Source organism: Empidonax traillii, unplaced genomic scaffold (genome assembly GCF_003031625.1).
Source record: "Empidonax traillii isolate 1590-97213 ecotype Southwest subspecies unplaced genomic scaffold, ASM303162v1 scaffold1576:size94697, whole genome shotgun sequence".
NCBI lineage: Eukaryota > Metazoa > Chordata > Aves > Passeriformes > Tyrannidae > Empidonax > Empidonax traillii.
The window spans coordinates 72,946-85,782 of record NW_020956769.1 but is presented as its reverse complement, the minus strand read 5'-3'; the positions used below and the strand labels follow the sequence as shown (position 1 = coordinate 85,782).

The 12,837-nt window shown below is 53.4% G+C and overlaps 1 protein-coding gene across 1 annotated transcript; it reads left to right on the top strand.

Moving 5' to 3' along the window:
* Positions 1–1,038: 1,038 nt before the first annotated feature.
* LOC114070487 (phosphatidate cytidylyltransferase 2) lies at positions 1,039–10,776 on the top strand (the record flags this gene model as incomplete). The annotated part of the gene is made up of 12 exons (XM_027907931.1): positions 1,039–1,181; positions 2,090–2,186; positions 2,552–2,649; positions 3,696–3,835; positions 4,234–4,292; positions 5,255–5,337; positions 6,117–6,204; positions 6,561–6,629; positions 7,161–7,313; positions 7,584–7,703; positions 8,325–8,428; positions 9,085–10,776. Coding segments are annotated over 12 exons (1,284 nt in total), but the record flags the coding sequence as incomplete, so codon positions are not given.
* Positions 10,777–12,837: the final 2,061 nt, after the last annotated feature.

Here is a 12,837-nt window from a genome sequence, read left to right as displayed (position 1 = left end):
ACGTGGGCAGCACTGCCTGGGACCCCAAAGGGATGGAATCCCTTTGCTTACAGAGCTGGGACCCCAAAGGGATGGAGTGGAGTCCCTTTGCTTACAGAGCTCCTGGTGTTTGTCAGCTCAGCTCCCTCGGTGCTTTTCCTGCAAACATTCTCCCTTTTCCGGGAGTTTCCAGTGCCAAGTGCAGGCTCTGCCTTGCCTGAGTGCTCCCCAGGGAGTGGCCTTTTCCTTCCTTGCTTCAAGGAGCCAGGAGCAGGATGAAGCTGTGCTGCTGAAACGAGGGGTAAAATGTTAAAGTTTGGACTCGTCCTCTGTTCAGGAGCTGGATTGGAGTGGGAACTGCCACCGGGAAGAGGCACAGGACTTCTGGGGGGCCAGAACTCACCTGGAATCCTTTCTCCACCACCTGCCTCACCTGTATTTGTTTCCCCCTAAACACAGGACTTTGCTCAGAGCTGAGTGCTGGGCAGTCCAAGGGGCAGGGAAGGCACAAAGTGTCTCTTGCCAGTCCCGGGTATCTCCTGTGCCAGAGGGGATGTTGGGGCTGGGTGATAAGCTGGGCTCTTCCTCTTCAGCTGCCTGAGGATGGGCTGGGTGTTATTTTTAGTGTCAGCACTTCAGAAGTGTGTCTGGGAGCCTTGAGCCCCGTCTGCTTGGAGGCCTTTCCTCCTGGCTAATTTGGGCAGTGTTACATTCTTCGAGATCTGCCTGGGGATTGGGAGGCCTTGTAAAAATTCCTGCTAACAAGGCTGTGTCCCTGAAGCACTTGGAGATAACTCATTAATCAACTGAGAGGCATCTTTGGCCGTGCAGAGGGAACAGACCCTTTCCTGTGGCTGCTGCTGAGGCTGAGGGACATCCCACCCCTTGTGGATGGCGCCTGGAACAGCTGATGATGTTTCCCGTGGGTCTCACCCCGTGTAAGGCCCAGAATATTTTCTCTTTCTCTGGTGCAGAAGCAGAGTGGTGGTTGGTGTTACAGCCCTGAGTTCCTCCAAGGAGTGTGGCTGATAAAGCTCCTTGTCTGTCTGTCCCTGGCAGGAGTCAGAGTCCGAGAACAGGCTGGATGGAGAGACGGCGTCGGACAGCGAGAGCAGATCGGAGTTCGGAGGTTCATCCACGGTGCATACATCAGATGACACCCCAGAGGTCCTGAACAGAGCTCTGTCCAACCTGTCCTCGAGGTAACACTCCCTGAGCATCATCCCCCTCCCCTGCCAGGGCCTGGCATGCTCTCCCTGCTCTCCTGGCCCAGCAGCACTTTAGGGGCTGCTGGAAGTGGAAGGAGCAGCTCTCCAGCTCTTTTCCTGCCTCCAAGGCCACGGGAAAGCAGCAGGGAGAGCAGGGAGCAGGGTCAGGGATGCTGTGGGTGGGAGAGGAGGGGGCTGTGGGAGGGTCTGGCTTCCTGCTGGGTCCTGGCAGGTGGAGGGGCCTGAGTGGGAGAGACCACAGGGGATGTGTGTGGCTTTGACAGCACTCACAAAGATTTGAGCTGTGGAGGTGTTGAACCACCAGTGTGCAGGAAATGCACAAGAAGTCATGCTGAGGAGGGCAGGAGTTAAGAGCAGGAGTTAACAGCAGACTGGATGTTCTCTACAGACCGTGGTGGGGGGAAGTGTCTTGTTTTTATCACAGAAAGTGTCTCCCCTGGGTGTGCTGTGAGGATGGGACAGGCTCAGGGCAGGGCAGTACTGAGGGTACAACACCTCACAGCCCATCTCTCCTCCTTGAAAGGAGTGCAGAGGCGGGGGGTGGTCCCTATTTTATTTAAACTTATCCTGCAGCTTGTCCAGGGGGTGGGAAACCTGTAGCAGACCAGGAGCAGACGCTCTCCTGTCCCATCTCCTGTGCCTTGGAGATGCCCAGCACCTCTTTTAATGTTTTCTGCAGTTAGTGAGGCTGATCTGAAGCCTTGCAGCTACTGCAGCCAGGCCTTTGGCAGCAGCTCGAGCTCTCTCTGCAGCACTGAGAGGAAACTTGGGCTTTCCAGGGCTCAGTTTCCTTCCTGTGAGACACAGAGAGCAGAGGTGCTGCTGGGCTGCTTCGCTCTGGTTTGACTTACCTCTGACATCTTCCTTTCTCTCTGCCCTAGATGGAAGAATTGGTGGGTGAGGGGCATCCTCACGCTGGCAATGATCACCTTCTTCTTCATCATCATCTACTTGGGGCCCATGGTCTTGATGACAATTGTAAGTGCTGCAGGGAAGTGTCCTGACGTTCACGGCCACGGTGGGGAGGTTGCTGGGACCATTGCTGGGGTGGGAGGCTCAGAACCTCATGTCTCAGGAGTCCCTGTTCATCTGGCTGGATGAAAACCTGGGCAGGAATCTGCTGGCCAGCACTTGGCTGCAGTTTGGAACCAAGACAGGAGGTTGTTGGAAAGGGGAGGGAAGAACAGCGTGGTGAGATGCCCGTGGCGGATTAGGAGGCTCCTGCCAGGCTGAATATTGACTGTTAAAGCACCTCTTCCTCTGCATATGCATGTTTTTTGTCTCCCTGAGGAGAGAGCTGTTCAATCACCGTGGATTGCAGCTCTGGGTGTCTTTGTGTGCAGGTGATGTGTGTGCAGATCAAGTGTTTCCACGAGATCATCACCATTGGCTACAACGTGTACCACTCGTATGACCTGCCCTGGTTCAGGACGCTCAGCTGGTGAGTGAGGGGGGGATCCCCTGCCCAGGCCTGTGTGCAGCAGGAACAGCCCATCCCAGGGCAGGGGGGACACCCCCAGAGACCCTGGGGTCGCTGTGTGTTCACTGTGATGTTTGTTAACAGCTCCTGTAAAGGCAAATCACAGAACCGTGGAACAGTTTGGTTGGAAGGGGCCTTAAAGATCATCTCATTCCATTCTGTGGGTAGGGACACCTCCCACTAGAACAAAAAGCCCCCAGGAGCCTTAATAAATCAGCATCTTAGGAGAGCCCTTATTGATGAAGTTTGTCCTGTTGTTAATGAAGTGCAGAGATGAGAATCCCCTGGTCTGTGCAAGGGACAGCAGTGACAGGAGTCACCACCTGGAGATGGATGTGGTTGTGTGGGTGGGATGGGAGTTTTCAGGTGGTTGTGAAACAGGGCTGAGCATGGGGGGTGTAGAACCAGAAAATGCCAGAATGGTTTGGGTTGGGAGGGACCTCAAAGCCCATCCAGTGCCACCCCCTGCCATGGGCAGGGACACCTTCCACCAGCCCAGGTTGCTCCAACCTGCCCTTGGACACTCCCAGGGGTCCAGGGGCAGCCACAGCTTCTCTGGGCAGCCTGTGCCAGGGCCTGCCCGCCCTCACAGGGAGGAATTGCTTCCCAATATCCCCTGTAGCCCTCTCTCTGGCAGTGGGAAGCCATTGCCCCTTGTCCTGGCACTGCACCAGGGCTGGGGAGAGGGCAGGAGTGGGTGCTTTTGGGAACCACAGGATAGGAGGCAAGGGATGGGGGATTTTGGGAGCCAGTTGAGCTGTGCCACCTAAAGGCAGAGTCTTTGTGCATCAAGGCCAAACTCAGGCCCAGAGCAGAGCTGAGAGAGGCACCCACTCTTTGAGGCGTGGGCGACATCTCCGAACGGGAGGAAATAAAGTCCAGGCTGTCACCTGAAGGAATCCCGTGGGCACTGTCCCAGGGCAGTGATCCTTGGGGATCAGTCACTTCCTGTGTTTCTCCAGAAGCTTTCCAGGGTTCCTCCTAACGAGCATCCCCGTCCTCCACAGGTACTTCCTGCTCTGTGTGAACTATTTCTTCTACGGGGAGACGGTGACAGATTATTTCTTCACGCTGGTGCAGAGGGAGGAGCCCCTGCGGATCCTCAGCAAATACCACCGTTTCATCTCCTTCGCCCTCTACCTGACAGGTACGACCACTTCTGCTGCCTCACCTGGGGAGGGAAGTGTTGAATCCCTCTTACCCTGCGTGCTGTGCTCGGTGCAGCGTCCAAAGCAAACCATCTGTGCTCTCCAGGGACGCTGTAACGTGGCTCAGGGTGGGAGCAGTGGCGGAAAATCTCTTACATGAGTAGAAAAAAACCCCCCCAAAACTCCATAATCTGTCTGGGACAGCCAGGTTGTTCTTCTCTCCAAGGGGGATACCTGTAGGCAATGGTGTGACTCCCAAAATAGTGCTTTCCCTGCTTAACATTGTTCTTTTACTCAGGTAAAATCCTCAGCAGCTGCTCAGTCTCGTGGTACAAAATTCTTTCTGGCTGTGGAAGGTGCATTTCCCACCTTTGGCTTTTCTTCTGTCTCTCCTCAGGTTTCTGTATGTTTGTCTTGAGCCTGGTGAAGAAACACTATCGCCTCCAGTTCTACATGGTAAGGTCCAAAATTAGGGATTAATTAATTAGGGTTAAATTCAGGGCCTGGTAAATCCGGGGCCTGGTGAGATTAAATTCAGAGCCTCGTAAGGTTGAGTTCAGGGGCTGGAAAGGTTAAATTCAGGGCCTGGTGAGATCAAATTCAGGGCCTCCTGGGTTAAGTTCAGGGCCTGGAAAGCTTAGATTCAGGGGCTGGTAGATTAAATTCAAGGCCTGGAGAGGTTAAATCTAGAGCCTGGTGGGTTAAATTCAGGGGCTGGTGGGTTAAATTCAGGGGCTGGTGGGTTAAATTCAGGGGCTGGTGGGTTAAATCCAGAGCCTGGTGGGTTAAATCCAGGGCCTGAATGGCTGCCCCCAGTTGGAGGCACAAGCAGGAATGATGTAGGCTGTCTGAAAACATGTGGAGGTCACTGTGTCAGCAGCTGCTCCTGAGCTGGTTGTGCATTGTACTGCTGCCTGGAGGGAAGGTGCCTGTGAGCAGACTGTGTTTTTAGGAAGCTCTCTGACAGAACTCCCCTTCAAAGATGTATTCCCTTCCCTCTGCACTCGTGGGTGCTGTGAGGAAGCTCAGAGGGCTGCAGGTGCTGAGGACAGATTGACTTTGTCTCCCTCTTCCCAGACATCAGTGAGGTGTTTCCTCACATGTGACCATCGACACAGCTGGGTTTGCTCTCCAAAACATTCAACAAAACAGGGATGCAGCCTGGATATCTGTTGGTGTTCTGCTCTTCTCCTGCAGTCAGAAATCTGAGTGAGGTGTATGGGAGCAGCAGGAGTTCCCAGTGAGGGTCACAAATGGGACTGAGCTGCAGAACTGGCCCGTAAATTCCTCGGGGTGGCTGTTGGTGTTTGTCCTGGCAGAGGTGCTCTCTGAGGGAGCCCACAGCCCCTGAGCTCTGCCCCCAGAGCAGGGCAGCTGTCCCTGGGCGGGCTGGGCTCCACCCTTGTCTTCTCTTCCAGTTCGGATGGACCCACGTGACGTTGCTGATTGTTGTCACCCAGTCCCACCTCATCATCCACAACCTGTTTGAAGGAATGATCTGGTGAGTTTGCTCTGGCTTCTGAGGGCTTTATTTAATTTGCAGCCTGAAATGGCTGAGGGGAAGGTGCTCCCTGTGAGGGACCAGCCTGTCCAGAGCAGAGCAGAACAGCAAAAGACTGAGTGACACCTCAGTGTCTTAGGACTTGCTTTGTGCCACTAGAGAGATGCTGTAAAGGAGCATCTGATGATATCTGTGGGGTGCAGGGACCCTTCAGGTGGTGTCAGGCCTGGATAGATGATTTCTCTTAATACCCACCCCCAAAAAATGGATAGGAAGGTGCTGCTGGATTTGGGGCTGGGATATCAGCAGATGGTAAAGGCCGTGCTGTGGAAGGAAGGAGGTGGAACCTCCCACCTCACTCCAGCTGCTGTACAGAAGGGGAGCCCCTCTGGTGGTCTTGCCAAAACCAGCAGGGCCAGGAACTAATTTTTGGGCCACTTTAATACTGCCTGTTCCTCTGTGTGTGACAGCCAGCCCGGGGGACTCTGGGGGTGGAGGTGGGGTGGGGAGGTCAGTGCCCCAACAGCATGTCATGTGGGACTAAAGACAGTGTGCCTGAAACAAGCCATTCTGGGTGCACAACCCCCTCTTTAGTCCAGAACACTTGGGTAACCCCCAGATTTCCCTTGGAGCTCCAAGTGGGTGCTCCTTGCATCACCCTGGAGGAGGAAAGGTTGGTGTGCTGGCCCTGCAGAGCCCCTTGTACCGGCAGCTGCTCGTTAGGTCCTGGAGTTGTGTGGTCTTGGCACTGCCAGTGGTTTGATCCCTGTGCCCTGCAGGTTCATTGTGCCCATCTCCTGCGTGATCTGCAACGACATCATGGCCTACATGTTCGGGTTCTTCTTCGGCCGCACGCCGCTCATCAAGGTCTGTGACGCTCTGGGGAGCAAAACGGGGGTTTGGGCCTCTCTGGGCCTTGGGTGTTCCCTCAGCTCCTGCTGGGGGTCTGAATCGAGCCCCCAAATTAAACCTGGGTGTGCATCCCAGTCTGGGAGGCTGTAAAATGAAATAATAGAGTATTGAGGTTGGAGGGGACTTTTCAAGATCATGGAGTCCAACTGGGAATGAATGAGCGGTCTCAGACTGAAATGTTGGTGGCAGCTTGTGACCAAACTCTTATTTGAGGATGGTGGCACCAGCTTGTATCGGCCTCAGCAGTTCACAGGTGAGGAAGGGCTGCAGAGGTGTGGAAATAATGACGTCCCCCTCTTTCTCTTGGACAGCTCTCCCCAAAGAAGACCTGGGAGGGTTTTATTGGAGGATTTTTTTCCACTGTTTTGTTCGGATGGTTGGTAAGTTGGTGCTGATTTCATTGACCTTTTCCCTTCATGGGGTCAGTGTTTTGTCTAAAAAATGCAGTCAGGCTTTAATCTCTGCACCTTTTCTTTGCTGACCTGGTCTGAACTGGTCCATGGCTGTGTGCAGACACTGGGGGAGGTTTTCAGTCCCTGATAAACCCTGTGACATGTTCATTGCAGGGAGAATTTGGATGGGTGCTGTGCATGATTTCCCAGGCTGGGGGGGGAATTCTGCACTCTTGGAGTGTTCTGACCTGTTTTATGACCATCTCTGACTGCCTGTTGCTGTCCCCTCAGCAAGGGGGTGCAGCCTGGCCCAGCTCTGACCACTCCTTGCTGAGCAGATGCTCTTGCTGTGCCTTTAGCCAATCACTCTGCTCAGGAGGGTAATCTCCTTAGGGAAGCTGGAGTGTGGCTCCCTCCTCTCCTTGCATGGCCTGTTCTGTGAGATCAGCTCTGCTGCTCCCCTCAGGAAGATATTAATGCTGTTTTCTTTGCCATGTCTCCCTTTGTGTCCCCTTGGAGCTGTCCTATGTGATGTCAGGGTACCGCTGCTTCACCTGCCCTGTGGAGTTCAACAACGACACCAACAGCTTCACGGTGGACTGTGAGCCCTCCGAGCTGTTCCAGCTCCAGGAGTACAACATCCCCCTGGTGCTGCAGTCTGTGGTGGGCTGGGTATGACTTTCCCTGTTTATCACATCCAATTTATTGGGACAGGAGCCCTAAGAAAGGAGAGCAAGGCTTTGTTTTGATGGGGTGTGTGAAGGAACACGACAAGGGAGGATGGTGGTGGTTGACATCCCCGAGGAGTTGTCCTGGGTCTGGTGGGGCGTTAACCCACTTGAAAACCAGCTGAGCTACAGCCTGGGGGGCAGAGAAGGAGGGGCAAGCAATGGGCAGTGGTGTTCTCGTGGAAAATCCCTCTGTGCCGTGTCTCTCCTGCAGAAGACGGTCCGGATGTACCCCTTCCAAATCCACAGCATCGCCCTCTCCACCTTCGCCTCCCTCATCGGGCCCTTCGGAGGCTTCTTTGCCAGTGGGTTCAAGAGGGCCTTCAAAATCAAGGTGAGGATGGGGAGGGTTAGTGCCCTTTCAGGAAGGGAAGGCCAAAGGGTTGCTGCCTCTCGGAGCAGTCCCTGCACTCCAGGGAACAGCAGGATGGTGCTCTGGGAAGGGAGGGGGTGTTTGTTCAGTCACAGATAAGGTGGAGCAGGATCTGGGTTTTTTTTTTTTTTGACTGAATGGGAAGAGACCTTAAAATTTCAGCTGTGATGTTCCAGACCCTGCTGTGGTACAGAAACTGAAGCAGGGGAGGACAGACCCAGCCAGGAAATTTTGCAATCTGAGGCTTCCCTTGATGTCAACAGGCTGGTTTTACATGTAAACGGTCTGTGATCAGTTAAGATGCCTTGAAGGGCAAGGCAGGGTGACAGGAGATAAACGTTTATCAGCCTTGCCTGACCTTTGAGTGACAGTTAAGCCTCACTGTCCCTCGGGCACCAGCAGCTTCACGCAGGAGAAACTTTTTAAAACCAGGGGAGAGATTAAACAAAATGTCTCCTTAACCTGACTTTGCCTTCTGGGAGGAACTGGAGCAAGGGGATGAGTGCCACGTGGGGAGGCACAGAAGCAAGTTTTATACCAGGTATTTGCAACTGCTCAGTGCAACCCCTCTGCTTTGCTCAGGACTTTGCCAACACCATCCCGGGACACGGAGGGATCATGGACCGCTTTGACTGCCAGTACCTGATGGCCACCTTTGTCAACGTGTACATCGCCAGCTTCATCAGGTCTGTGCTGCTCTGGGGGCCCTGCACGACCCAGGGCTGGACAGGCTGGGCGTAAGAGGCAGTTTCCCCCCTTAGATTGACATCTGAAAACAACAAGACACAGAGGGAAGGCTTGAGGGAAGGGAAGGGTCTTTTAGTGGGGCCGGGCAGAGCTGGAAGCACAACCCTCGTTCCCCAAGGGCTGTTATTGTAGTCCCACTGAAACTCCTCCTTCTGCATCCCTGTGAGGGCTGGACAGGGTTTCCAGAGTCAAACAAGCAGGAAAAAATCTCATTTTTTAGCATTAACAAGCCTTCTGTAGCCAAGCACAGAAGAAAACCTGTAGGCACATCAAAGATGTCTCAGGGAGCCCAGGAACTGTCTCTGTGTGGCTGCCTGGATTTGTGAGGGGGAGCATCTGCTGATGGGGTGCACAGTCCTCTTTAAACACACTGGATTTGGGGGGTGTTCTTTTGTGTTTACAGTTCAGCACCCCGTGCCTTTTGAAACGATTTCCACATGCCAAGTGGAGTTAAGCTCCCCGTGTAGGGCTGGTGAAGGAATGGACAGTGTGGTCAATAATTTAAGCCCATCATTTCTCTGCAGTGGCACTGGAGCCCCCAGCTCGCCGAGATTTAGCCACGTGCCTCTCTGATAACGGTGATTTTGTGTTTCAGGGGTCCCAACCCGAGCAAACTGATCCAGCAGTTCCTGACCCTGAGGCCAGACCAGCAGCTCCACATCTTCAACACGCTCAAAGCACACCTGGTTGACAGGGGAATTTTGGGGAGCCTGGAGGACGCGTAGGCACCGGGAGAGAGGGACAGGACTGAGCACAGACAGGCCTCCGAGAGGAAATCCCTGGCTTGCCTGATTGAAGACAATAACAAGGCCTCATTTCACTGTAACTTTTCTTCCTTTCTTGGTAAATGTTTGCATTTGTGGTTTTTTTTTTTTTTTAAATAATATATTTATAGAGCTTTGGTTCAAACGAGCAAATCTCGGGTTTGGAGCTGAGGAGGAGTCAAGGTTTGGAAGGACTGTGGGGTGAAGCAGGAGGGTAGGACTGTCCTTGGGGACTGTGCTGAACCTTTGCAGTGTTTGGGCAGTGCTGAGCTTTCCCTGTGAGTGCATTTTTGCAGGGAACACAGAACGTTGTCCGTGTGGAGCTGGCAGGGAAGTGACTCCGTGCCCTCCCCTGGCTTGCTGTGCCAGGCTGGTGGCAGCTCTGGGGACCATCCTTCTCTCCAGTGGGACCTGGGAATGCAGTGGGAGTTCTCCCAGAAAGCTGTGGGATTCTCCTTGCCCAGGCTCTGGGAATTGGAAGAGGATCTTGTACTAACCCAGCCCCGTTTCCTCTGCCCAGCCAGGCACCTGCAGCTGCTCTCACCTGCTGGTTTTTGCAGTGCCTCTCACATTCCCTCTTTTTTGTGGCTGATATTTTGGCGAATGAGACTTTTATAACCAATTAAACCAGGAACAGACTGGGGACAAGGAGCCAAGGAACTGGGAGTCGCACATGGGAATGTGGGAGGTTCAAATCGCTTCAAAACTGCTTGGAGTAAATAAGTTTTAAAGAGCATTGAAGCTTCACTGAGTAATTTCTGCCAAGTAAGAACAACCCTTAATTAACTTGGTTCATTTTCCCCCATTAAATAACCTTTAAGAACCACCCTTTTCCATTTCTTGATGGTTGGAAACCCCTCACTGGGATATTTTAGGCAATTTGGGGAGCAGTTTCCAGCCTGTTTTCTTGCTGGTTGGGCTCTGGCCCTGCTGGGGCTCCACTGGGAGTTTTGTTTTCTTTTCAGGGATCATGTCTGTTTGTTACTTGAGTTGTAGATGTTGTGCTGCTGAGTTTACCATGGTCTGTGTTGCATTTCAGTCTGGGTTCATTTCTCTGCAGGCTTCTGTCCTGCTTTGCTCACTGAATCTTGTCAGAAATAGTTTGTACTTAATAGCTGCAAGTTTTACTGAATTTTCCTTTATTTTGTCATACTTTTTTTATTATTTAAAATGGAGAGCCCTAAAGATTGTAAAACATTTCTTTTTGGTTTTTTTTTTTTTTTCTTTTTTTGTGCTCAGATAGTGAAAATATCCCCATTTCCACCTTATGCAGTGTTCCCAAACACGAGGTGACTCTTGATTTTCCTTCTTTCCATAGTTTGTGCATGGGAGAGAGAACCTTTACCTTATTTTAACCTGGGGAAGGAGTGACAGGGAGAGTTCATACAGAGGTGCATTGGTGTTTTCAAGCAGTTGCTGACACAACCCTAAGGCACAACCCCCCCCCCGTATGAGACCTGTACCTGCTGCAACCTGGCTTAGCCTCGACAGAAAATAAACCACCTGAGAACACCCCAAATTCAGTTTCCCCTCCCTATTCTGGTTCTGCCGTCGTTTCCACTTCCCCTGAGCGTGCAGGAGAGCTCATGTGTGATGTGTGTGTAAATATATTGAACAGATCCAGCCTCTCTCCTGCATTTCTGGAGGACCCTGTGCTGGGCTCTGCTTCCTCTGCCCAGACAGGACCCACAGGGCAGGAATTTGTCTCCAAATGCAGGGATTTGATGGAAAGCACAGAGGAAGGGGCTGTTTCCCCAGAGTGTTTTCAGGGTGGTGCTGGCAGAGCTGCTGCACTCAGCCAGGGCAGGACTGGCTTTGGGGAATGCCAGTGGTGTCCCTGGGCTGGCTGTGGTGTCTGTTCCTTCCCAGCTTGAATTAGGCAGGGATTTATTTTCTGTCCTCTTAGAGAATGTTGGTCCAGGCCCCTCATTTGCAACCTGGAGAGGAGGGTTAAGGTGCCCAGGGAGACTATTTGGGCTGGGTTTCATCACGTTCTGGGTGATCTCAGCAAGGCAAAGTGAGGGCACCTGCCAGGAGCATCCATGGGGATGGGTGTGGGGGTGCTTTGTGCAGTCCCTGAGATCATTTTGCCCTGTGGGGTTGGACCAGCTGGTGCTTTTCGGGGTTCCCCTGCCCTTGCCAAAACCCCTGGTGGGTACTGTTGGCTCACAGGTAGAAGTGATGGTGTTGGTAACTATTCCAAAAGTGTGCTCTGTTTATACTGAGAAGTTTTTTCCAATGTCCTGAAGTTTTTTAGTCTCCTGCTCCTCTGCTTTGACCCTTCTGTACCTCTTCAGCTGTGATTAGCGGGGCAAAACCCGACCCAAGGCTGGGCAAAACCCCACCCAAGGCTTTGCTTCAGGCTTTGGTTTATCTGGGCCTTTCTGGAGGGTGCAAGTGCTGGGTGTGGGCACTGGAGGGCAAAGTGGCTCTGTTTAGAGGCTGGGAGAGAAGCAGCAGCAGCAGCAGCTCTGCCGGTGGGTGGCTGCTTCCCTGATCAGCTTTATTCCTGCTTCCTTCCCAGCAGTGCAGGGAAAGGGGGAACTTCCAAACCTCTGCTGGTCTGAAGGGCAAGGCTGAGTGGAAAGGGTTTAGTATCCTGCATGGAAGTTTGTTAAACTGGCTGGCAACAGTGGAGGAAGGCAGGGAGATGGGGGCTGTTAGGAATATTTGCAAGTTGTACAGCTGGACCTGGAGAATCCTGGGGTGCTGTGGGTTGGAAGGAGCCTGAAAGATGATCTTGTTCCAGCGTGGCAGGGAGCCTCTCACTTGGCCAGCTTGCTCCAAGGCCCATCCAGCCTGATCCTGAACGCTTTGCAGGGATGAGGAGTTCACAACTTGCTGAGAAAAAGAAAAGAACAGCTGATGTTACTGGCCTTGGCTGTCCCTCGGGGGGCGTGCACGTGGCCCCTCTTTGCCACTGTGTGGACCTTGGTGATGCTGCAGCTGGGAGGGAGGCTGATGGAGAGAGGCCAGAATGACCCCAGGGATGGCTGGGGAGGAGATGCTCAAGGGAAGTTCCTCCAGCTCAGGTTGCACCGTAGTTTTGGTTCCCAGTGGGCTCCAGCACTGGGGAAGTTCTTCCTGCTTGTGCCAAACAAATAGGAGGAGCAGAGCAAAGGGGGAGGTCCTGTGTCAGCTGCAACGTGTGCTTGGGTTGAGAGGAAGAGACGAGTAGGACGTGGCCAGTGTGGAGCTTCTGAGGGCAGGGATGGGCTGGTGTGGGAGCCACCCCTGCACCAGTGTCACTGGAACAGGCAGAGAGGGGCGTGGGAGTGTTTTATGAAGGGATGGCACGTGGCTGGAAAGCTGCTTTTGTGTGCAGTGAGGGGCTGGCTGTGCTGGGGAGGGCACTGAGCACCCCCAGGGCTGTTGGCCAGTGGATGGTTCAGGTGGGCCATGGGTTTGATCCCCAGCCTGATGAGCTGGGACAGGCTGGGTCTGGGAGATGAGCACCTGGCACACTGGGGCCGGAATTTGCTTCTCCATGTCTGGCTGTGTCCCAGATGAGTCTGCAGATGGGATGGAGGGCCAGCCCGTGGCCCAGAGTGCTCAGGGAAGCCCCAAACCTGGTCTGTGCAGTT